This window comes from Chiloscyllium plagiosum, chromosome 13, assembly GCF_004010195.1.
Source record: "Chiloscyllium plagiosum isolate BGI_BamShark_2017 chromosome 13, ASM401019v2, whole genome shotgun sequence".
NCBI lineage: Eukaryota > Metazoa > Chordata > Chondrichthyes > Orectolobiformes > Hemiscylliidae > Chiloscyllium > Chiloscyllium plagiosum.
The window spans coordinates 21,096,428-21,123,480 of record NC_057722.1 but is presented as its reverse complement, the minus strand read 5'-3'; the positions used below and the strand labels follow the sequence as shown (position 1 = coordinate 21,123,480).

The window sequence follows — 27,053 nt, the reverse complement described above, 5'->3', positions numbered from 1 at the left end:
ATCCATGCTATTACCTTACCCCTAACACCATGGACTCTTATCTTATTTAGCAACCTCCTCTGCGTCTCCTTGTCAAAAGCCTTTTGGAAATCCAAACAAATCACATCCACTGGCTCTCCTTGGTCTAACTTGCCTGTTACCTCCTCAAAGAATTGCACCAAAGTTGTCAGAAGTGATCTCCCCATGACAAAGCTGTGCTGACTCAGCCTTATATTACTATGGGTATGTAGGTGACCCCCACCAACCCACCCTCCACACCCAGCACCTTCCCTTGCTACCGCAAGAGGTGTAAAACATACACCCACACCTCCTTCCCCTCACCTTCATCCAATGCCCCAAAGGATTCTTCCACATCTAGCAGAGATTTTCCTGCACATACAAACTCCTTATTTACAGTGTCCATTGCTCCTGATGTAGGAGGGTGGTGATGGAGGGTTGTTTTTCAGACTGGAGGCCTGTGACCAGTGGAGTGCCATAAGGATCGGTGCTGGGTCCTCCTTTTTTTCATTTATATAAATGATTTGGATGCGAGCTTAAGCGGTACAGTTAGTAAGTTTGCAGATGACACCAAAATTGGAGGTGTAGTGGACAGTGAAGAGGGTTACCTCAGATTACAACAGGATCTTGACCAGATGGGCCAATGGGCTGAGAAGTGACAGATGGAATTTAATTCAGATAAGTGCGAAGTGCTGCATTTTGGGAAAGCAAATCTTGGGACTTAATGGTAAGGTCCCAGGGAGTGTTGCTGAACAAAGAGACCTTGGAGTGCAGGTTCATAGCTCCTTGAAAGTGGAGTCCCAGGTAGATAGGATAGTGAAGGCAGCGTTTGGTATGCTTTCTTTTATTGGTCAGAGTATTGAGTACAGGAGTTGGGAGGTCATCGGAAGGATGTTGTGAAACTTGAAAGGGTTCAGAAAAGATTTACAATGATGTTGCCAGGGTTGGAGGATTTGAGCAAGAGGGAGAGGCTGAACAGGCTGGGGCTGTTTTCCTTGGAGCGTCGGAGGCTAAGGGTTGACCTGATAGAGGTTTACAAAATTATGAGGGTCATGGATAGGGTAAATAGGCAAAGTCTTTTCCCTGGGATTAGAGAGTCCAGAACTAGAGGTTTCGGGTGAGAGGGGAAAGATATAAAAGAGACCGAAGGGGCAACGTTTTCACACAGAGGGTGGTACGTGTATGGAATGAGCTGCCAGAATAAGTGGTGGAGGCTGGTACATTTAAGAGGCACTTGGATGGGTATATGAATAGGAAGGGTTTGGAGGGATATGGGCCGGGTGCTGGCAGGTGGGATGAGATATCTGGTTGGGATATCTGGTCAGCACGGAAGGATTGGACCGAAAGATCTGTTTCCATGCTGTACATCTCTATGACTATATCTGAGTCCAAAGACATTGCTGCAGTAGTTTCTTTGGGTAGTATCCGAGGTCAACTCAGCAGTGTCACCAACAACCTTACAGTCACATCTTAAGCTAATAAAAGTCACAAATTTAACAAAGTTTTAGTGAAGGCCTTTTACTGCTGCTACATGTACTATTTGACCTTGGACTTGCCCATGCCGGTATAAATGTTTCTTAGTTTTTTGTTCAAGTCTGAGTTTATCACACTCAAACATCAGTTCAAAAGTGAATTGTTCACTGTATGGTGTTCAGCACCATCGAGACAGGTACTGAAGCACTCTGTGCTCGTACGCAGCACGAGCATGGAAATGTTCAGGCTTGGGCTGATAACTCCCTCTCTCACCTCCCTCCCCTTCCTGCACCTCTCCATCTCCATTAATGACGACCGACTTGACACTGACGTTTTTTACAAACCCACCGACTTCCACAGCTACCTGGATTACAACTCTTCCCAACCTACCTCTTGTAAAAATGCCATCCCGTATTCCCAATTCCTCCGCCTCGGCCGTATTTGCTCCCATGAGGATCAGTTCCACCACAGAACACACAAGATGGCCTCCTCCTTTAGAGACAGCAAGTTCCCTTCCCACGTGGTTAAAGATGCCCTCCAATGCATCTCGTCCACCTCCTGCCCCTCCGCCCTCAAACTCCACCCCTCCAACCGTAACAAGGACAGAACTCCCCTGGTACTCACCTTCCACTCTATCAACCTTTGCTTAAACCACATCATCTGAAGACATTTCCGCCGCCTCCAAACGGACCCCACCACCTTGGATATATTTATTTCCCTCCCCACCCATTTCCGCTTCCCGCAAAGATCGTTCCCTCCGTGACTACCTGGTCAGGTCCATGCCCCCCAACAACCCATCCTCCCTTCCTGGCACCCTCCCCCGACACTGCAGGAATTGTAAAACCTGCGCCTACACCTCCTCCCTCACCTCCACCCAAGGCCCTAATGGAGCCTTCCACATCCATCAAAGTTTTACCTGCACATCCACCAATATCATTTATTGTATCCATTGCTCCAGATGCAGTCTCCTTTACATTGGGGAGGCTGGACGCCCCCTAGCAGAGCGCTTTAGGGAACATCTCTGGGACACCTGCACCAATCAATCCCACCGCCCTGTGGTCCAACATTTCAACTCCCCCTCTCACTCTGCCGAGGACATGGAGGTCCTGGGACTCCTCCACCACCCGATGCCTGGAGGAAGAACGCCTCACCTTCCGCCTCGGAATACTTCAACCCCATGGCATCAATGTGGATTTCACCAGTTTCCTCATTTCCCCTTCCTCCATCTCACCCTAGCTCCAACCTTCCAGCTCAGCACTGTCCTCATGACCTGTACTACCTGCTTATCTTCCTTCCCTCCTTTCTGACCTATCACCTTCATCCCCACCCCCATTCACCTCATTGTACTCTTTGCTACCTTCCCCCACCCTCCTCCCTCTGCAGTCCTTGATTTAACTTGGGCTGATAAGTGGCAAGTAACATTTGTGCCACACAAGTAGTAACTGATGATTTATCTCCAGCAAATTAGACAATCTTCCCTTGACATTTTAATGATGTTACCATTGTTAAATTTGCCATCTCCATCATCACCCAGGTTACTAGGAAGCAGAAACCTAACTATACATATTGTGGCTGCAAAGGCAGATCAGGGGCTGGAAATGCTGTGTTGTGAATGATGTCTGCCTCTCCAAAACGTAACCACTATCTACAATTCACAAGTCAGGAGTATGTCAGAATGTCCTTCACTTACGTTGATGAGTGCAGATCCCGTGACACTCAAAGATTAACAACATCCAGGACACAAGAGAATGTCTAATCAACACCTCTTCCACTACTATAATGATTCACTGTGTCTACACTGGTGCATAGTGGCAGCAATGTACGCTACATACAAGCAGGTCTACCATAACTAATCTAGGTTCCTGTAACACCATTTTCCAAATTGGAAACTTCTTCCATTGAGCATACTTGAGAACGTCATCACAGAATTTTTTCTTTGAGTTCATATGGTTCTGACTTGGGACTCAATTTCCCTTCCACCAATTCCTTTGAAACAGTGCTATGATGTACCTGCATGAGATGGAGCATTGTCTTTTTATTATTCTTTCATATGATGTTAGTGTTGCAGGCTAGGCCAGCATTTATTGCCCATGTGTAATTACCCTTGAGAAAGTGGTAGTGAGCTGCCTTCTTGAATCACTGAAGTCCATTTTGGGTAGGTACAACCACAATGCTGTTAGGAAGTGAGTTTTGGAATCTTTATGCAGCCACATTGAAGGAATTATGTTATATTTTTGGATGATGAATGTCTTGGAGGGAAATTTGCAGGTGGTGGTGTTCCCATGTATCTGCTGTCCTTGGTTTCTAGGTGATACTGACCTTTGGCATGGAAGGTGCTGTCTACAAAGCCTTGGTGAATTTTGTAGTACTGAACATTAGTGGTGGAGAGGGTGAATTTTTGTAGATGATGTGCCAATCGAGCAGACTACTTTATGACTGAGGCACAGTGGTTAGCACTGCTGCCTCACAGCGCCAGAGACCCGGGTTCAATTCCCGCCTCAGGCGACTGACTGTGTGGAGTTTGCACGTTCTCCCCGTGTCTGCGTGGGTTTCCTACGGGTGCTCTGGTTTCCTCCCACAGTCACAAAGATGTGCAGGGCCAGGTGAATTGGCCATACTAAATTGCCCGTAGTGTTAGGTAAGGGGTAAATGTAGGGGTATGGGTGGGTTTCGCTTCGGCGGGTCGGTGTGGACTTGTTGGGCCGAAGGGCCTGTTTCCACGCTGTAATGTAATCTAATCTAATCTAGTCTCCTCTACATTGGGCAGACAGGATGCCAATTTGCAGAACTGTTCAGGGAACATCTCTGTGCACCTAACAACCCCACCACCCTGTGGCTGACCACTTCAACTTCCCCTCCCACTTCACCAGGGACATGCAAGTCCTGGGCTTCCTTCACCACCAAATCCTGGAGGAGGAACGCCTCATTTTCTGCCTTGGGACTGTCCAACCACACAGCATGAACATCGACATCACCAGTTTCCTCATCTCCTCTCCACCCACCCTATCCCAGATCCACCCCTCTAATGCAACACTGCCCTCTTGAACCATCCTACCTATCCATTTTCCTTCCCATGTATCTGCTCCACCCTTCTCTCTGACCTATCACCATCACTCTCTACTATTATCTACCTATCACCTTCCAAGCTACCTGACCCCCAGCTCCATCCCCTTCCCATTTATCTCTCAGCCCCCTTTGCCCCCGCCCCCCACCCCATTCCTGATGAAGGGCTTATCGACTCTTCTGCTCCTGGATGCTGCCTGACCTGCTGTGCTTTTTCTGCACCACATTTCTTGACCCTATATTACCATACACTTCCAAGTATTCTGCAATCTCATTCTTAATAATGAACTCTAAAATCTTACCAACAACTGAGGTCAGGTTAACTGGTCTAGAATTTGCCATTCTCTGCCTCCCTCCACTCTTAAATAGGGGTGATACATTCAACATTTTCCAGTCCTCTGCAAACTTCTTTCACGCCAATGATTCCTGAAAGATCTGGATGTAAATTTGCTCGCTGAGCTGGAAGGCTTATTTTCAGACATTTCATCACCATACTAGGTAACATCTTCACTAAGCCTCTGGACAGAGCACTGCTGGTGTTTCCTGCTTTCTATTTATATGTTTGGGTTTCTTTGGGTTGATGATGTCATTTCCTGTGGTGACATCATATTCTATGGTGATGCCATTTCCAGTTCTTTTTCTCAGGGGGTGGTATATGGGATCCAAGTCAATGTGTTTGTGATAGAGTTCTGGTTGGAATGTCATGCTTCTAGGAATTCTTGTGCATGTCTCTGTTCGGCTTGTCCGAGGATGGATGTGTTGTCCCAGTCAAAGTGGTATCCTTCCTTATCTGTATGTAAGGATATAAGTGAGAGAGGGTCATGTCGTTTTGTAGCTAGTTGATGTTCGTGTATCCTGGTGGCTAGTTTTCTGCTTGTTTGTCCAATGTAGTAATTGTTACAGTTCTTGCACAGCATTTTGTAAAGGACATTAGTTTTGCTTGTTGTCTGTATACGCTCTTTCAAATACATTAGCTGTATTTTAGTATGTTAGTAGGTTTGTGGGCTACCATGATGCCAAGAGGTCTGAGCAGTCTGGCAGTCATTTCCAAGAAGTCTTTGACGTTGGGGAGAGTGGCTACGATTTCTGGACACATTTTGTCTGCTTGTTTGGGTTTGTTGCTGAGAAATCAGCGGACTGTGTTAATCGGGTATCCGTTCTTTTTGAATACACTGTATGGGTGATTTTCCTCTGCTTGCATGGTTCTTCTGTGCTTCAGTGTGTGGTGGCTTGTTGAAATAATGTTCTTATGCAGTTGCATTTGGGATGATTGCTTCTGTATTTCAATAATTGGTCCGTATGTGTTGTTTTCCTGTAGACGCTGGTTTGAAGTTCCCCATTGTCTGTTCGGTCGACTGTGACATCTAGGAATGGCAGCTTGTTCTTGTTTTCCTCTTCTTAAGTGAATTTTATGCCAGTAAGGGTCTTATTGATGGTCTTGAAGGTTTCTTCTAATTTGTTTTGTTTAGTGATGACAAAAGTGTCATCCACGTAGCGGACCCAAAGTTTGGGTTGGATGGTTGGCAGAGCTGTTCGTTGGAGTCTCTGTATTACTGTCTCTGCTAAGAATCCTGATATCGGAGAACCAATGGGTGTTTGTCATTTTTGTTGTTGAAGGTGAAGTGGGTGGTAAGTCATAGGTCCACTAGCTTGATTATATTTCTTGGTGATGAAGTTGGTGGTGTTTGGTGTTTTTGTCTCTGGGTCTTCTAACTCAGCAAGCAAACCTACATCGAGATCCTCAACTTGAACTTCAAATCTTCTCAAAACTCACTAATTCCTGAAAGATCACTACCAACACCTGAGATATAGTCAATCCAGTCTGGGTGATTTATTCACCTCTAAACTTTCAAGCTTTCCCAGCACCTTCTCCGTAGTAATGGCCACAATACTCACCTCCTGCCCCTAACTCTCTTGAAGTTTTAGTATGTTGCTGGTGTCTGCCACTGTTGAGACTAATGCAAAGTTCCTATTCAGTTCCTCCAAAACATTTTTGTTCCCCATTTATACTTCTTCAGCCTTATTTTCCAGTCTAATGTCCATCGTTTTCCCTGTTAGGGTTCTCTTCTAATCAACTCTGGCTAGTTCCTTCCTTATGTCTTTGCAGTTATCTTTACTCAATTGTAACACTGTTATATCTGATTCATCTGGTTGTTGATCTATCCTTGAATATATCTCTCAAATGTATGGTGTCCAACAATCAAACTCCATTTCATTCATCATCCTATGGAAGTGGGGTTTGCATTTAGTTCATGGAACATCAAAATCAATGCAGTAAGGACAAATCTTCTCTTCGAACAGTGAAAAACCATCTATGGAGGCTAAACAACAGCTGGGGGAAATATCTTTGGGAACAAGGCCAAATCCTACAATCAAATACTATTGTTGCTGACTACCTTATTGTTTAATTTTGACTTAATCAAAGCATAATCACTCATGTTAAAATCAGCATTTAATAAGCAATAATTCGGTCTAGATCATGTTAATTACAAATCAAAAGTTAAACAGAAATTAGATGTAAAAGATAAATTTGCAAAACAGAAACACTATTGCAGCAATAGACTGAAAGGAGAATTTTTTTAATCCACTTTAATCCACTCAACATGTAGCTGCCTGATGTCACAACCTGACACTGTCTTGTAAAGTGATTTGGGTGTCCACGATATACATATACATATTTTTTACAGATGGCAATGTTTACCAATGGATTGATACACATTATAAGTCAAGAAAATAGATTATGAAAACTCAAATTATATTATTTCCATCACAGATATGTGATGATCATCTCGGGCAAGTTTTGCTATTCTTTACAGGAGCAGAGGGATGCATGCTTTTCTGAGGATGAATTTCAGTTAATTGATTTGCTTCCACTAATCTTAATCAACAGAAAATTACGGCCTTATGAATTGGATGGCAAGACCTCCGTTCAGCAGCAGAGCCTTGCAGAACTTATCGTTGATAACTCACAAAGAATTAATTGTATTTGTGACATGCTTAAAAGATTAAACAAAAATCACATGGCAATTGTGTACAGTAAGGAAGCAAAGTGTTAAAAATAGAACAGTGTGATTTTTTTCCCATTACAGATTACCTGAGAACTCATTCATTTATATCCTAGTTTTGTTTTAGATCTGTATTTAGCATGAAGCTTCAATTTTCTTTGACTTGATTTAATTACATCATCTAAGTTCAATATGTTACTTCCTAATGGCATGTCCTCACTGATGCTATTTTGAAATGGATTCTGGGTACTTATTCTGTACATGGGTGGCACGGTGGCACAGTGGTTAGCACTGCTGCCTCACAGTGCCATAGACCCGGGTTCAATTCCCACCTCAGGCGACTGACTGTGTGGAGTTTGCACGTTCTCCCTGTGTCTACGTGGGTTTCCTCCGGGTGCTCTGGTTTCCTCCCACAGTCCAAAAATGTGCAGGTTAGGTAAATTGGTCATGCTAAATTGCCCGTAGTGTTAAGTGAAGGGGTAAATGTAGGGGAATGAGTCTGGGTGGGTTGCGCTTCGGCGGGTCGGGTGTGGACTTGTTGCCCCAAAGGGCCTGTTTCCACATTGTAAGTAATCTAATCTAATCTATAAGGCTATTTGTATAAAGACTATTCCACCTGAATCTATGCAGGGCCAGAAGCTGAGTGAGGGTACAAAGAACATAGAACAATACATCACAGAATCAGGCTCTTCAGCCATCTAAGCCTGCACCAACATGTTTTGCCCTTCTCCACTAAAAATGACTTTTTACTTACAGGATCCGTGTCCCTCGGTTCTCTTTCCTATTCATGTATTCATCCAGGTGTTTCTTGAATGCTGCCATTGTGCTCCTGTGGCAGAACATTCCAGGCACTCATCACCCTTTGTGTGAAAAACTTGCCTTGCATATCTCTTTTAAACTTGCCCCTCCACCACTCTGCACCTTGATCCTGTGTCCTGTAGTGATTGATCTCTCCACCCTGGCAAAAAGCCTCTAATCACGACATTCACAATCTTATAAACATCTGACAGGTTACCCCTCAACATCCTGAATTCCAGTAAAAACAATCCCAGTCTAGCCAACCTTTCTTCATAGTTAATTTCCCCCATACCAGGCAATACTCTGGTAAACATTTTCTGTACCCTCTCCAAAGCATCCACATCCTTCTGGTAGTGTGGTGATCAGAATTGTATGCAATATACCAAGTATGACCCAACTAAAGCTCTAAAAAGCTGCAGCATAATTTGTCTATCCTCACACTCAATGCCCCTTCCAATGCCCTCTCTCATTATGTCGAGGGCATCTTGAAATCCATTGAACAGGGGATTTCCAGCTTCTGTTGTTACACTACATATTTCTCAGGGAAACTCAGCAGCCACAGGCTAGTCAAACTGGGAACATTCCTCATTACAATGGACGGATCAGCACTCTACACCAGCATCCCCCACAATGATGGCATCGCTGCAACCAACAACTGCCAATCTCCGACCACCTTGCTACAACTTAACCGCTTCATCCTCGACCACAACACTTTCACCTTTGACAACCAGTTCTTCATCCAGACGCATAGAACAGCCATGGGGACCAAATTTGCACCCCAATATGCCAACATTTTCATGCACAAGTTCGAACAAGACTTATTTGATGCACAGAACCTCCAACCAGTGCCATTTTCTTCCTCTGGACCCATGGCGAGTAGTCAATGAAACAACTACACAGTGATATCAACAAGTTTCATCCATCATCAGACTTACTAGGGACTACCCTTTACTATCTGTCTCATTCTTGGACAGGCGCATCTCCAATAAGGATGGGCACCTCAGCACCTCAGTCTACTGCAAACCCACAGATAACCTCACAATGGTACACTTCTCTAGCTTCCACCCTAAACATATTAAAACAGCCATCCCCTATGGACAAGCTCTATGTATACACAGGTTCTGTTCAGATGAGGAGGAACACAATGGACACCTGAGGGTGCTCAAGGATGCCCTCACAAGATCTGGGTACGATGCTCAACTCATCGATGGCCACTGCCACAATGAGAAACCATAATGACATCCTCAGGAGACAGATGCAGGATGCAACCGATAGGGTACCTTTCGTTGTCGAGTACTTCCTGGGAGCAGAGAAACTACGCCTTGTTCTTCATAGCCTGCAACACATTATCAAAGAGGATGAGCACCTCACCAAGACCTTCCTTATGCCTCCACTTCTCATCTTTAAACAACCGCCAAATCTTAAACAGACCATTATTCGCAGCAAACTACCCAGCCTTCAGGACAACATCAACCACAACACCGTACAACCCTGTCATGGCAACCACTTCAAGACTTGTCAGAGTGCCGACATGGATACTGCCATTACACATGGGGACACAACCCACCATGTATGCAGCAGTTACTCATGTTACTCAGCCAACATCATCTACACATATGCTGCAGGCAAGGAAGACGTTACGCATAATACATTGGCGAGACCGAGCAGATGCTATGACAATGGATAAATGGACACCGTGCAACAATTACCAGGCTGGAGTGTTCCCTCTCAGTCGGGGAACACTTCAGCGGTCAGGGACATTGGCCTCGGATCTTCGGGTGATCTTCCTCCAAATCAGACTTCAGGATATGCAACAACGCAAAGTGGCCGAGGAGAAGCTGATATCCAAGTTTGGAACCCATGAGGAAAGCCTCAACCGGGACCTTGGGTTCATGTCACACTACAGGTCACCACTACACTATATATACACACACACACATTTACATATTCACACATTCACGCAGACCCTCTCTCATACAATGCACACACACACACCGCACACCCTCTCACAGGCTTATATTCAACACAATCATGCACACACTATACCAAGCATGCAAACACACACTCTCACATGCACTCACACTCATATGCACACACTGACACTCTCTCTCATACACACACACATAACACACGTCTATGGGGTGAATTTGTATTTGCAGAATTGTGTATGCCGATACATTCTATTTTGCTGAAAAAGTGCACAATCTGCAGGCAGTCAATGAAGGCAATCAGTCCATGTAATATTTTATAAATTCCTACTTTGGAAATAGAACCAGTCTGACTCAACATCGGGATACAGACTCTAACCTCACATCTTTAATGCATTGTCTGAGTTGAGATGTCACTTTTTTGTTATAAACCCTTAAGTTTTCTCAGATTACATGAATTATTACACCTCATATTAATGAAGCGAAACCTGCAACCCATTCTAAAGATGAAAGAATTATCAGCAATCTAGGTGTGTTCAATATATCATTTCAGTTGCATTACACTGTAATCTTTCACTATAAATTCTGTATGTTATGATCCTGTTTCACAGCTACCTGATGAAGGAGCATTGCTTCAAAAGCTGGTGCTTCCAAATACACTTGTTTGTCTATAACCTGGTGTTGTGTGATTTTTAACTTTGTCCACCCCAGTCCAGCACCAGCTCCTCCACATCATGCCTTTTTTTTCACTACCTTATCTACCTGTGCTGCCACATTCAGTGATCTGTGGACCAACTTACCCAGATCCTTCTGCATATCAATACTCCGAAAGATTCTGCCATTCACTATATCATTTCCATCTGTACTTGACCTTCCAAAATCCATCACCTCACACTTGTCCAGATTAAAGTCCATCTGCCATTTATCTGCATTGCCTCCAACTGATCTATATCCTGTTGAAACCTCTGACAATCCTCTTCCTTATCTGCAGCTATACTCATCTCTGTAAATGTACTAATTGATGGTGCAACATCTGAGAACTGGGTGCATTTTGAAAGCTTTTTTGCTATTATCTCCCGCTTTGCCCAGTGGCACGTCAATCCTACCATTCTGCTTCCAAATAGCTTGGTGCAGATCAGTGATGACTGTGAGTCCATGGATCAGACATGTGGCATCTTGTTTAAAGCAGCACACAGGCTTTACAAAAGCTGTGGTCATGACCTCGGTGAACTTACCAAGAACCTTTTTTGAAGTTTCATGAAGGCAGTGATTCACCGTGGCAGCTAGTTTTGCAATTCGCTGCTCTGTTAAACCACTCACTATTGAATTGTATATTCAAGCTTCTCCCTGTCAGAAAGATAGAAATATTTTTTGCACAGAGAGCAGTCAGCTAGCCATTTCTGGCAATATCAAAATAAATCTCTAGTCTAATCTACATAGCTGATGTGCCTGTAGGATTCTGAATCTGCATGAGTCTCTATATCTAATTGATCAAAGCTGGATTGGGATTATGTCTTCCAATAGGGACTTTCCACAGCTGGCCCTGCCACCAGTATCTGATCATTCTTGCTAGTGACAGCTGACTCATCAGGTGAGAACTGAAGTAACTTTCTAAGTGGATCCATTGAAGTACGAGTACATGGATGGATGCATGACAGAATTTCCTTTGGTGGTGCAAATTCAGAAGGAATGAGGTTCTCAATTGAATGAGGGTAATGGACACATTTAGATCAGCCATATTCTCACTGAATGGTGAAGCAAGCCTGAGGAACTGAATTGCCACTACCTTTTTTCTAATGTCTTGTAATGTTTGCTGCACTCATGCTGGCGGTAGAAGTCTAAATGTAAATGATTTAGATGCGGAAAATCACAACCTTGGCAATCACCAGCCTCGAGTCTCCCCTCGGTTCAATCATTAATGAAATTGAATCAGCATATGAATTTGAGATAATTGTTATTCTGTCAATAGCCATCTGTGAGCTTCCTATATTTCCTGAAAGGCTCAAAGGTGCTTCTTATTTCTAGGGCTTCCTTTTAGCTTCCACTTCCTGTCCCCTTTCATTTGTGTTTTGTACTCTCTTTTTCCACCTACAAGTGACTGAAGGCAATGATGACCATGAGACAGATGCATCATATTACATATGAGTGGACGTGAGTGGCAAAGGTGCATAGATAATAGGAAAACATGATAGAATATTAAAGCTGAACAACAAAGTACTGTTTCCAGGCCAAGCAGCAGCAACAGCCATGATCTTAATGAATGGCAGAGGAGGCTTGAAGAGTCAAATGCCCTCCCCTGCTCCTAATCTTCTATGTTTCTTCGCATGGAACACCACAACCTGCAAGTTCTCCTCCAAATCACACAGCATCAGTTCTGAGGAAAGGTCACTCACTCACTCATCTCAAAATGTTAACATTTGATTTCTCTGATTTGGATATGAGCATGAGAGGTATAGTTAGTAAGTTTGCAGATGACACCAAAATTGAAGGTGTAGTGGACAGTGAAGAAGGTTACCTCAGCGTACAATGGGATCTTGATCAGATGGGCCAATGGGCTGAACAGTAACAGACGGAGTTTAATTTAGATAAATGCAAGGTGCTGCATTTTGGGAAAGCAAATCTTAGCAGGACTTATATACTTATCGGTAAGGTCGTAGGGAAGTGTTGCTGAACAAAAGGACCTTGGAGTGCAGGTTCATAGCTCCTTGAAAGTAGTCGCAGGTAGATAGGATAGTGAAGAAAGCATTCGGGATGCTTTCCTTTATTGGTCAGAGTATTGAGTACAGGAGTTGGGAGGTCATGTTGCTGCTGTACAGGACATTGGTTCGGCCACTTTTGGGATATTGTGTGCAATTCTGGTCTCCTTCCTATCAGAAGGATGCTGTGAAACTTGAAAGGGTTCAGAAAAGATTTACAAGGATGTTGCCAGGGTTGGAGGATTTGAGCTACAGGGAGAGGCTGAACAGGCTGGGGCTGTTTTCCCTGGAGCATTGGAGACTGAACAGTGACCTCATAGAGGTTTATAAAATTATGAGGGGCGTGGATAGGGTAAACAGACAAGGTCTTTTCCCTGGGATGGAGGAGTGCTGAACTAGAGGGCATAGGTTTAGGGTGAGAAGGAAAAGATATAAAAGAGACCTAAGGGGCAATTTTTTCACGCAGAGAGTGGTGCATGTGTGGGATGTGCTGCAAGAGGAAGTGGTGGAGGCTGGTATAATAACAACATTTGAGGCATTTGGATGGGTAGATGAATAGGAAAGGTTTGGAGGGACATGGGCCGGATGCAGCAGGTAGGACTTGATTGGGTTGGGATATCTGGTCAGCATGAACGAGTTGGACCGAAGGGTCTGTTTCCGTGCTGTACATCTCTATGACTCTATGACTCTCCACAGATGCTGCCAGACCTGCTGAGCTTTTCTAGCAATTTCTGTATTTATGTCATGTAATTGCTTTATCTTTGTTATTAGCTCAAGTTTTGGAACTAATAGTACTCTGAGAGTGCATTCAGCTCTCATACTACAGTGCAACCAGAAGCTATCTCACCACCAATAAATACTCATGAATGAATAAAAAAAGAAATATGCTTTTCCTGATCTACTGTCTGCAGTAGCAATTTTATCTGGCTCTATTTTAGTCAAAGTAAAGTCAAACACAATAGCTAAAACCTAGTTTGGTTTCTCAAAGAGGTGGGTAAAAGCTAATCAAAGTCTCTGTCTTTTGGCAGACCTCAGCAGAGTGAACTGACTGATCTGCATCTTTGTTACTTTTTTGAAAACCATACTGATCCATCTCAACAAAGACATCAGGGCTGACCTCATCTTCAAAGAGTAAATTAAGGTTCAGGATGTCTTCCTGCGATAAATAGTAAATCTCAGTGGCATATTGATTCTCATTCTCTCCCACCTTTTCCGGAAAGATCAACCTAATGTCTAGAAAGTATTGCACTTCTTTCCCACTCTATTCATTGAATAGTTAAATAGCTATGTACACTACTTTGCCTGATGTAAGGTCCTCTTTGGACTGCGAGAATTGTAATAAACTTCAACCAGCACCACAGTCGAACTTAAGAGTTAAAAGTTTTGGTGATTTCTTTCTCATGTTTGGCAGTATCTTCCTTAATCCTCTGCTTAATCAGAATGGATCAGCACAGTTGCTGATTGCACACTAAGTGGATTGCTGTCTAGTTTCTCCAGCAGCTGGAAGCACTTCAGCAATGGTTGGAGAAGCTGCACCAGTTGTTCCAGAGGAAGGTGGAAGTGCAAACACAGGTGAATTAACATACTCATAGACAAACCATCCAACACTTATTGAGACTTAACGATAAAAAATTATTAAGTTTTCTAATTGGTAGGATTTTACAGAAGACAACATTTCTTCTCTGGCCACCTGAAAAGCCAGCAGAGAATTCATGCCGACCTTGAAACATTAATTGGCTAGAGATGAAACTTCCACCCATTGCTCAGATGCAAGACCCATCTCAGAGAGCTGCCAATCTTGGCATTTAGGCACTACTAATGGCAGTTCAGTAGATCCAAATGGTACTAAAATTGCTAGCAGATTCTATGTTCAGTTGTAGATAATCTAATGATGGGGAGAAGAGGTGAGGTTTGAGCAGATGGGAAAATAGGTTGGTATTCATGATGGAGAGAACCAAAGAGAAAGGGTCAGATCTTGGGATGGGGAGACGTGTCCAATGTGGAAAAGAGGCTGTTAAACAAAGTGTACCAAATCTTTTACCCCTTCCCCTCCCACCACACCACACCACACCACACCACATTTTCCTGCCTTAGGTGTTAGCAAAGTGATTTATTTTAGGGCTTCCCTCCTGCTCCTGAGCTTCTCTCACTTGCCTGAAATTAAGATTGATGGGAACTGGCCCTTAAATTGTGAAATTAATCATCTCAATTAAGTCAAGGATGGGTGTACAGTCCTCTGCTTCTCTTGTTTCGTTCTAAAATTGCAAACCATTTGGGGAGAGTAGTGGCAATGTTCTCCAGGGATTTTTTATACCTCAACCTCACAAATCTGTTCACGGGGGAAAGTGAAATCAGTCCCACATGCCATAAATACATTTTCCTTGTATTCCACGAAGGCAGTTTCCATTTGTAGACCATGTTCTACAAAGCTAAAGCACATGCTCTGCATGGAACAGAATATCTATGCTTAACAATGGCTCTCAAGTATCTGCATTGTACATGAGAGGTAATTTAAAGGCCTTCTGCATTCTTTGGCCTCTCCCAAATGACAGAAAATACCTTACGAGAACACTATGTACATGCCAAAGCTCATAAGTTAGATTTATTTACAGATTAAATAATGCCTTGTTGTCACATAATATGGCAAGATGCTAAGTCACCATAATACTTCAATACAAAAGAATTATACAATATGGGATCAAAATACCTTTCTTAGATTACTTCCCTTACAGAAGCTGTTAAAAATAGAACTTTTGGATGGAAGTCAAGTTTATCTTTGGTAGATCTTTCAAGGCTGTACACAGAAATGTAGATGTTAAATCAATCTGTGTTCAGGATTCTTACCAGCATTAAGCAATAGACAGAATCCTCTGGTATTTAACTTGCTCTGAAGCCTAAAGACGTTTTTTTTTGTACATTTAAAAACTATCTTGGATCTATTTTGGGATAAGTAGAAAGACTGCTGAACAATAATGTAGAGGTAACCTGTAACCCTGTGAAACACCAGATCAATCGTCCATACACGTAACAGATTAAGAGTAAGGAATTGGACCAAACCGCTAAGGTAACAGGGCGTAATACAGTAAAATCAAATAGAGATTGGGTAAAATAAATATTGGATGAAGCAGAGAAGCAAGTCAGAAAGATTTTTTAAAAAATCTTTAGGAATAATACTAACTGCACGAGTAATAGTCGAGTTGCAATTCCTTTTTTTTTTGAACTTCTAAGTGATAGTTACATCAGATCAGTTAATGGCTTTACCAATAAAATAGTCATAGCCCAAAGTAATGGTCGCCTTCCAGAGTAAAATTTTTACTGGGCAAGTTCGACAATTTAACATTCGGGCGGCAATCGGTTGAAATATGGATAAGGCAGCATCAGTGTAGTAACTATCATGGTGATTATATACATAACTTCTCCCATTGCGCATGACTTATTAGCTGTACAATATATTGCTGTATTTTTAATGCATAAACAACACGCTGTTACGAAGCAAATTCTAAGCTTTCTCTCTCTCTCTCGCCCACTGTGCACCTTTCATTGCACTGCCAACCGCCTGACATAAGCCACACCTTGTGCAAGTCACGCTTGCATAAAGCATGCACTTGCAGAGCCAGCTCTCCGGAGCAGAAAGCAATTAACATAAATGACAGATAGCTCACACTCTACCACTGGCAGCGGTGAGCCTTTGGAACGTTGTGCAGCCCGAGGACAGACACATTGGGATCCACGTGAAGGTTGTGTAGCCAGGGCGTATGATTGATAACCGATGCGGCCAATGGTAGCGCGCTGACCTGCCGGTCTCCTGACGTGACAATGGCCTGGCTCTCAGGACACGGGCGCTGTCAGCCAATGGGAGAAGTCGAGGGCCGGACTTGTCACGTTCCACGATGCGTGCAGCCGTGCGAACCAAGTGCAACATTGCGAGCGATACTGGATCGTGCTTTATTGGCAGTAAGGGGATCGCAGCGGAGTAAGGTGAGGTGTTTCCTTTTGGTTAACCTTAGCATATGCAGATCTTCGGGGGTGGGGGGAGATATTAGTTATTTTTCCTTCCCAACACTCTAAATTCTCGAATTAACCGTGCACCTGATGATTCTGGTCGGTGTGTTCTGCACTTTATGCAATGAGTAAATCCGGTGTAAGCAGACAGGTATGTGGTGTTTGTCCTCCAGTGCAGGGATTGGGTCCATGTGTTTTAGAGAGCGGTTACATAATCCGAATCAGTGCTCGAGAAATGTGTTGATGCGAGCCGAGGAAAATCGTGCAGTCAAATCTATGCATTGGTTACATTTGCTTGTCTGGAAGCACACGCCCAGGTAAGATGCAGCTACGTTCTGGGCTCTTGCAAATATTTTTTGGATCAGTTGCGACCCCAAAGTTTTTATTTGAATTACAGTATGTTGAGTTCTGCTGTCGTTATTTCAACTAAGGCAGAGGAAGAAACAATCCAGCTGTGCTTGTCAACATTCATTTCGCTTCGTCGAAGTACAGGGCTTTCTTGTTTACAACTGTTTGAATCTAAAATTATGGTTCGTGTTACGCAGTTTGTTTTCTTTAAACATAGTGCTTTTAAAAATTAAACTGTTAGGTTTTTTTCTAGTGATTTTTTTTTGTGTGTGACATCTGAAACCATTTCACTGTAAAATGTAAAAATACTTTTTACAGAGTCTTCTAGTCAGACAGCCAGATTGTCACTCAGTAGAGCTCACAGGACGCAGGAAACCATTTGGCACGTCGTTGGGCTATCAGTGTGGATAGTTCCACTCTTCCCCAATTGGTGCAAGAGTAAGAGAAAATTTAGCCAATAACATTTTGGGATGCTTCGTGCTCGAAGTTATTCCCCAGTCCAGATCACAATGATCGTACATGTGATAATTGCATAATATCGGGCACATACAGCTGTTGTGCTACTTCCTCCTAAATTACTGCTCTTTTTTTTCACAGCGGAAGGCATATAGTTATTAAATTATGGTAATTAGAATTCCATGTGCCTGTAATCCAATAGATCCATGAAGTTGGTCAGATTGTAGGTACAGTTCTAAATCTGAAGGTTTTGTGTCTGATTTTGGCTTATTTCTCTATCCAACTATCATTATCAGATTGTGTGGACAGTTTGAGGACTTTCAGAGTGAAGCAACTCATTCTTATAAATTTTTAAGTTCAGTATGATGTATGATTGGTGAAGACACCCAGAGCAAAATGCCAATTAAATTAATTTGACAAGATCAGTTAATCTCCATGATTTAGCACTTAATCCAGAAGGATAAAATTGTGTTTGGATGGCTGTGATGGTTTACTTGTCTTGTCATACTTTCATTTGAATTAAACCTATAGTTGTCATCATACACACTGGTGGGTATTGGCATGGCAATTTTCTCTGCGGTTATATTAAAAACTACTTTCAGTATTTAAAGTTACACCCAATACAATGTATTGTTGCCAAAACCGAAGATGTTGCTAGGTATTGTTCAACGTGTTTACTTTTTCCTGGATATTCCAGATATTAGAATTGTTGTCAGAAGTTACACACAAGTCAGCTTCCTGTTGATCAATATGTGTGTTGTATCATTGTCCCAACAGTATTTTTCTGTTTTGTTCTAATCTATCATGGTAAAACATTACTGTGAATCTTGATGTCTGAAAATGTTATGCCAGTAGAATACTTTTACCTGTGATCAAAAATCTGTTTTGATATTCATGATACTATTTGAACATGCCTGTGATTTGCTGAGATTTGGGGTGTGGAGAGGGATAGTGGAGAACAAGTTTTGTTGAAACTTCAGTACTCAAACCAACTGCACTTGTACTTTAATAATCCTAGATTACAAAAATAAGCAAAATACATTCAGCAGGACCATCTACATCTGTGAAGAGGAAAGCCAGACCATGACATTTCACTTATAATGCTTAATCGAATGGCTGGTTGTGATGAAAGGTTACAAAATGTCAAACTTCCATTTGTCTTTATGACAGTCACTGTAGAATCGCTGATATATTGGGAATGACTTCTTTTTCTATTGTTATGTTAATATTCAACTTTTGTTGCTAAAGCAGGAAATATAAATTAATTTAACAAGGCTGTTGCATTGGAAATAATTTTGCATCAGTGGTCTGTTTCAAGGTGAACTAGTAGACTTAAAGATGACCCATTGCATATTGCTTCATAAATTTGAGAACTTTAATTATTTTATAAGTGCTGGAAAAAAACTAGTTCAGCAAAAATGTTCAGAATACATCCATCTTTTTTAATTGTTGTGTAGGAATAAATATGTGGTGCTGGAAAAGGTCAGGTCAGGCAGCATCTGAGGAGCAGGAGTATCAACGTTTCAGGTATAAGCCCTTCATCAGGAATAAGGCTTGTGGGTTGGGGCTGAGAGATAAATGGGAGAGGGTGGGGTTGGGGGGAGGTAGCTGGGAAAGCGATAGGTGGATGAAGGTGAGGGAGAAGGTGATAGGTTAGAGGGGGCAGTGATGGACGGGTCCGGAGGATGGTGCCAAGTTGGAGGCTTTGAAATCCACATTTATCCCATGTGGTTGCAGGGTCGCAAGGCGGAATATGAGGCGTTCCTCCTCTAGGTGTCTGGTGGTAATGGTGACCCAGAGATGTTCTCTGAAATGATCCGCAAGAAGGCGTCTGGTCTCCCCAATGTAGAGGAGACCATACCACATCTCTGGGACACCTGCACCCACCAATCCGACCACTCAGTGGCTCCCCCTCCCACTCCATCAAGGACGTGCTGATCCTGGGCCTCGTCCACCACAAACCATTGCCACTTGACGCCTGGAGGAGGAACACCTCATATTCCACCTTGGGACCCTATAACCACATGGGATAAATGTGGATTTCGACAGCTTCCTCATTTTTCCCTCCGCCACATTGTCCCAGTCCCAAGCCACCAACTCGGCACTGCCCTCCAGATCTGTCCATTACTGCCCCCTCTGACCTATCACCTTCTCCCTCCACCTATAGCTTTCCCAGCTTCCTCCCTTCCCAACCTCATCCCCCTCCCAATTATCTCTCAGCCCCAACCCGCAAACCTCATTCCTGATGAGGGGCTTATGCCCGAAACATCGATAATCATACTCCTCGGATGCTGCCTGACCTGCTGCGCTTTTCTAGCACTACACTCTCGACTCTGGTCTCCAGCATCTTCATCCCTCCCTTTTTCCTGTAGGAATAAACGTAGCAATTTATGAAATATCTGTGCCTACCCAGTTCATCTGTTTTGTTTGATTTCTTTTTGGGTTCAAATGTTTTTTTTTCTTTTACTCCTTTCCTGGGATGTGGGTGCCACTAGCATTTGTTGTCCCTCCCAATTGGACTTGAACTGAATGTCTTGCTAGGTCATTTCAGAGACCAGTTAAGAGTCAATGAGTGCTGTGGACTTTGACTTACATGTAGGCCACAGCAGGTGGTGTTGTAAAGTTTCCTTTCTTTAAAAGGATGTTTGTGAAATAGATGGGTTTAACAACAATCAAAGTTGTTTACATTGTCTCCTTTACTAAGGCTAGTCATATTCCAGATTTATTAAATTCACACACTACCAGCTGTGTGGAATTTGAAACCATGACTTCAGCGCATTAGCCAATACCTTTGGACCAAAAACATTACTATTAGGCCACCATCTCCCTTAAATGAGACTTGAACCAGCATTTAAAATTCAGGTTACATTTGCATCTTGCTACTAATATCATTTTAAAGGGGCGTAATTAAAAAGTAACTAAATGAACAAGTAAACTTGATTTTTGTTTTGAAACTACATCATCAGTTCAAATTTAACAGACAAAGTGCAATGAATAAAGTTCATTTTCTCAGTAATGTGGCCCTGAAATGTCTAATTTATTTTGTTTAAAATTACAAGTTATGAGAATTGCAAGAATCTGAATTTGTATCTCATGACAAGCATTATCTATGTACAGCCCCAAGTGGATTTTCACTAGTTCCAGCCCTCCGTGTATTATAGTGTGAAGGCCTTAGTTTGTGACCTTTCTGCATTTAACCTGAATAAGTATTTGTTTGAAACAGAAATGTGCAAGCTATTTAAGGAATGGGTAGAGAAATGCAGATTAAATAACCCTAGATTTTCACCAGTCTCAGCACTATTGACCGAGAAGCACATCCTGTGCTATAATTTCAGTGAAACAGTGTTGTCTTGAACTGGTTTCTTGAATTCCAAGATAATGTTCTACCAGATGTGCATTTAGAAGTTTTTTAAACTGTGTTGTGGACATGAAGACTTCTTGCTTTCATTTTGCCTGCTGTGTTCTGTTATGGGAAAATCCTGGGTGCGTAACCATGATGGGCTGAAAATTCCATGTGGTACAAAATGAGTCTCAATACTGTTGCAAAGGTAAGGACCACACCAAAATAGCTTCCCAAAATGTGGAACAAATATAAGCAGTACAACTGAGCACAAGGATGAATGTTATAGGAAATTAGGATATGTCACACTGGAGCCAGGTACTCCACTGTTGTGGGAGTTGGAATCTATTGTAAAATTAGATGAAAAGGAGCTTTCTCTGATCTTTGCTTAATTGATGCTTGATAAACAGTGATCCATTGATTAACATGTTTGCACATTTTTTTTAGATTAGATTACTTACAGTGTGGAAACAGGCCCTTCGGCCCAACAAGTCCACACCGACCCGCCGAAGCGTAACCCACCCATACCCCTACATTTACCCCTTACATAACACTACGGGCAATTTAGCATGGTCAATTCACCTGACGTGCACATCTTTGGATTGTGGGAGGAAACCGGAGGACCCGGAGGAAACCCACGCAGACACTGGGAGAATGTGCAAACTCCACACAGTCAGTCACCTGAGGCGGGAACTGAACCCGGGTCTCTGGCGCTGTGAGGCAGCAGTGCTAACCACTGTGCCACCGTACCGCCCATGTGCTATCCTACTCCATACTGATGTCACAGAACCCTATTCTTGTTTCCAGATTTTGACTGAAACTGTTTTGGAATTAATAATGTACTTCATCGATTTCAAATTGTTTGTTCTATGATGGTTTTATGGTGTTTAGCAAGAATCAAAAGCTGCTGACCACAGAAATCAATAGTTTGAAGAGATAAAAATTGAGGAAATCTGACTTTTTAAGGTTGATTTTGTGATTGTACAGGTCATCGCTAATCTTAGAGGTAATAGAACATATCTTTAGTTGATTTCTATTTTTTACTGTTGACAAAACTTGCTTATTTTCCTTGCCAAGTTGCCAAGTGAAGGGCATTGACTAGTGTGTTTCTGATGGTTTTGGTAAATGCATTTCTTCTTCTTTGTTCTTTAGACTGACATCAGAGAATGGCTGCCTTTTCAGAATCTGGTTTCCAAGAGGCTGAGATGGTCCTGCATTCAAGTAGCGCCGATATTCAGGATCAGACACAAGATCGGGAAGTACAGCAGCTACATGATGATGTGGAGATGAAAAGTAATGGCTCAAGTGGAACTGATTCAAATGTGAATGAATTTTCAGAAAGCTCAAGCAGTAGTGCCAGTCAAAATGGAAAAGATTCAGCTCTACTTTTGGATTCATTAGAGAGTAGCAAAAGGTAGGAAACTGTACAAATGTATTTGGAGCAATAGAAGTACTGCTGCAGCTCCAGTATTTAAAAGGGCTGTTCTAAAATAAGTGGTACTGTGTTTGCCTGTCAATCCTTGTAAACCATGTTGATATTATCACCAATTGATATTGAACTTTTTGTAATAAAATCAGACTAGTCAGATGTTTCATTGTGGAATCACACTGAATACATTTCAAAAAATGTGATTTGTCAAGCGACTTGCTTCATTAATTGCTAAGGTTTGTTTTGGGACTTCTGATGATCGTTGAGCTGAACAACCACTGAAACAATTAGCCATAAGAATAGTCCTTCCATACTTTAGATTTGCTTTGTTTTATTTTATCAATTAAAAGTAGCACTTTTGCATTTGTCCAGGTGCGTTCAAATCCAAAGGTGGGAAAATTGTTGAAAAAAAATTAGCTAGTACCTTCTTCCTCATGTTCCATCTTGTCTCTTAACCCTTCCAGAAAAACTTCTAATATTTAATTAAAACAGGTGACAAACTATCGTTTCATTCCTAACACATTGATTTATGGATAGGCCATAATGGGATTCTTATTAGAAGACAATTTAAACTATGTATGGCAGAATATAATGATAATGGAGCAGGATCCACATTGAAATTCATGTCTTTTTGAAAATTTATTTTTATTGCTGTGTGTTTTTGCTGCATGCATCAAATTGTGTGCACTCAAACCACCTGCAATAGTCTAATGCATGCTGAATGTATTAGATGACAGTGATGTGTATTTTTGGTGACACTTACTTCCCTACTTTCCCACACATTATGTGCAATGTAATTACCAAAATCAAGAAACATGAAAATTTGAGTTGTCACTAGTAAAATAAATATAAGTGCACTTTCTCATATCAAATATGCATCAGCAGTTGACAATATGTCAAGTTCTGTTTGATGCCTGTTCATAATGTATTACTGTAGTTGTATTGCTGTGGAGTTTCATGGTTAGCTCAAATAGATTACTGTGACGTTGCTTTACATAACTATAACATTTCCAACTCTTCTTCCTAACAAATGTGCAGTTAGTTACCTGATGAGCTTTTGGTCTGTGTGGAATGGAGGTCATATATTTGTCCAGAATAAAAATAAACTTAGGTAGAGGTAGTCTGGTTGATTGTTCACACTTCCTATTGTTGGAGGAGGAAGAAGAATAGGTGGCCCTCTAGTTCAACAGCATGTAATGCAAGGGATACCAAGGAAGCAAGATAAACTTTTCACTCCTTTCTGATCCTTATGCTGTTTGACCACTCTATTTTTAGTTGAGAATTAAATGATTTGATCATCCAGTACTTCCATTAGACACTTTGAACCAAGTTGCATTTTTTTAATGTTTCAGATGTGCAAATTCAAGTAACTTGGAACTCTATCCTTAACTGTCTTTCCAGCATTGCCAAGTTACTCCAGCAATATTGAACATGTTGTATGTATTTGAGTTAAATGTAAATTGAACTGTCATTTGAAAAATTCACGTTCATAACTTAGGGGAATAACTTGTACAAATTAAATGTTTAACCTTATTTAAATAAACTGGTGCATGCCTGTGCTGTATGTATCAAATAGTATATATACTTTGTTTTATCTTGTCACGTTGTACAATATGACATTCTTATGTTTGCTGTGTAATTTTTGAAGTACTAATACAAAGAAAAGAAAACGAAGATTTGATGAAGTATATATCCGAAATAAGAGGCTTCCTTTCATGCCTCTGTCATTTGAAAAATGTAATCCTACTGACAGGTTGGTTCCAAGTAATTTCTACTCATGTATTTAAAGTAATATGGATGTACAATATTGAGGTTTGGCATTTTCTTTTACTTTTGGTTAATATATTTATCAACATTGATGTTAATATCAACAACCAGAACAGTTGCAAGAAGTTCTTTAATGATTTTGAGGGAAGGCATCATCCTAGTTCATACTGAAAGTGCATGTTCTAGGAATTAAGCTTGTTTTTGATGATATCAATTCAATCGTTACATTCTTATAAGTATATCACTCAATTTATTTTCTTGAAGTTATCCTTTTAGAGATCTTTATAATGACAACTGATAACTCAAACTTTAAGCTATTGAATTATATTGACAATCCTAGTTTTATACAACCTATATCTTTCACAAACATCATTTTTAAACTTCTCGCTTCAATGCCTGAAGATATTTGATTAGTTATAGGGATGGTGAGAGGGCCCCCTGTGCATGTATATCCAGCACTTCACCCAAATGTGTGTAGATTTGAGTCTGATGAACAGTGTCAGCAAGTGTAAGACGGATCACAACTGTGACTCATTTTAACCGCCCATACGAGCATTGTCAAGTTGATGAACATTATTTGCAAGAATTTGGACTGACTTTTTGCTGTCTAACCTGCTGATGAGCTTTTCAACACTCTATCTGCTGTGATCTTAACCAGACATAGATTATGATATGAAACAGGGTCTTTCCAGGATTGAATTACCTCTATTCACTTGTTTTGTTTTTGGAAATATTGAAGTAAATATCCTGAAATAAAGCTTTTTGTTTAACACCTATTTAGAAGATCTCAAATAAGAACCAAGTGCCTAAATGGACAATATGTATTATAGTAAGGAGAAAGTGAGAACTGCAGATGCTGGAGATCAGAGCTGAAAATGTGTTGCTGGAAAAGCGCAGCAGGTCAGGCAGCATCCAAGGAGCAGGAGAATCGACATTTCGGGCCTGAAACGTCGATTCTCCTGCTCCTTGCATGTATTATAGTAAGTCAACATATTGCAGGGAGCTGCTGGAACGCTGAAAATGACAATTTCCTCATGCTTTTTTCTTCAGAAAATGTGTTGAATTTTCTTTTTGCTTTGTAAGTTGCTATCTCATTGAAATTGCCTGTCAAGTAGGAAGTGGTACAGGTTTTGTTAGCCTTATGAAAATGAATTGAAGAGGTATTAGCCCATGAAGCATTCATAAGATCATGTAACTGTGATTGTATAACAGGCTACTGATCACATGTGCTTGTGACAGGATTTCAAGACCAGATATATGCTGCAATAGTATTACATAACCACTGAAGGAGTTTGCAGTCACAAACATTTCAAAAGGTGTTTTGCAAGTAGAAGTTATTCATAATGGCTGTACAGTAACTGATTATGTTCATACTAAATTCCTCTATCGCTGGAAAATAATGATGTGGAAGTGACAGTGTTGGATTGGAGTGGACAAAGTTAAAAATCTCTCAACTCCAAGTTATAGTCCAACAGGTTTGTTTGGAAGTACAAGCTTTCAGAGCGCTGGTCCTTCGTCAGATAGCCAGTCCTAGCTACCTGATGAAGGAGCAGCACTCCGAAAGCTTATATTTCCAAATATACCTGTTGGACTATAACCTGGTGTTGTGATTTTTAACTAGAAAATAAACCAGATAATGCTATTTCTTTAAAATAAGAGGGCAGTTTGGTACAAGGACATTTTAAAAATGTTGATCAGATAATGATACAGGTGGATAAATATTGACTTAGAAGAACAAAGGCAGGAGTTGCATGGTGGTGGTGGTGCCACCAGCTGCAACTTTCCCTCCAAGCCTCATACTATCTCAATTTGGAACTTTTCCTTCATTGTCACTCATTCAATATGTTGGAACTGCCTTCCTAACAGCACTGTGAGTGTACCTATCTGGCCATGGATTGCTGTGGTTCAAATAGGTGGTCACCGTCACCTTCTCAAGGGCATTGGGACGTTCCTAGATGTTGGACATATATTTTTGATGAACATTCTTCAACCTCTTGCCCTATCCTGATCAGTGGGCTTCACTACTTCTGCTTTTTGCAGAAGGTTCTAAATGCATGGAAACAAGATATAACTGGCAAAGTGTACAGAACATCAAAATAAATGACAAACTGTTGCAAGATAGATAAAGCTGCTTGAGGATAATGTTCTTTGCTCTTTGCAGGAAAATCATGAATCTCCAGAAAACTTTCCACTGATTCGTTGCAAGTAGTACACAGACAATCATAACTTGAGTATTTTTCTTCTCTTGCTTTTCAGAAAAAGCTGGATTAACTTTAGGATCAGGGATTGATTTTACTAAATTTGAACAATATATCTTTTGGAAACTCTTGTGGTTCTCATTAGGCATTTTGATGGGAGCTCCTTGTTTTACATTTTTATCTCGGATTTTTTTAAGGTGTTGTTTAATGAAACGCTGGTGACACGTATACTTCACATTTGCGCTTAGTCTTCCTGCACAAATCAGATCCCAATTAAATAATTCCTTTTTTTTATTACTGTATTGTTTATCTGAACATGTTTGCAAAACTTACATTGACTACCCTAATATAACTTGAGTGGGATGGTAAATTTTCCTGGCTGCCTGTGTTGCCCAGTGTTTTGACTCATGGAAGTTTTCTTAAATGTTTTTTCTACTTCGTGTTTAATATCAAATAAAAACAAACCATTGGAGAAACTCAGCAGGTCTGGCATCATCTTTGGAAAGAAAATTTGAGTTGACATTTCTGATATGACCTTTTTTTAATCAAAACA

General features: G+C 41.4%; 1 protein-coding gene across 3 annotated transcripts in view; it reads left to right on the top strand.

The window, feature by feature from the left end:
* The first annotated feature begins 16,582 nt into the window (after positions 1–16,582).
* Positions 16,583–27,053, top strand: part of per2 (period circadian clock 2) — a 92,309-nt gene continuing 81,838 nt past the window's right edge. Inside the window, exons 1-3 of one of the 3 annotated variants that reach the window (XM_043702010.1) lie at positions 16,583–16,938; positions 22,259–22,520; positions 24,184–24,288. In XM_043702010.1, the coding sequence (XP_043557945.1) occupies positions 22,273–22,520; positions 24,184–24,288 (353 nt within the window). In that variant the 5' untranslated portion in view covers positions 16,583–16,938; positions 22,259–22,272. Of the gene's footprint in view, positions 16,939–16,963; positions 17,280–22,258; positions 22,521–24,183; positions 24,289–27,053 lie in introns of those variants that run through there. The other 2 variants (XM_043702012.1, XM_043702013.1) reach the window with 2 other exon arrangements.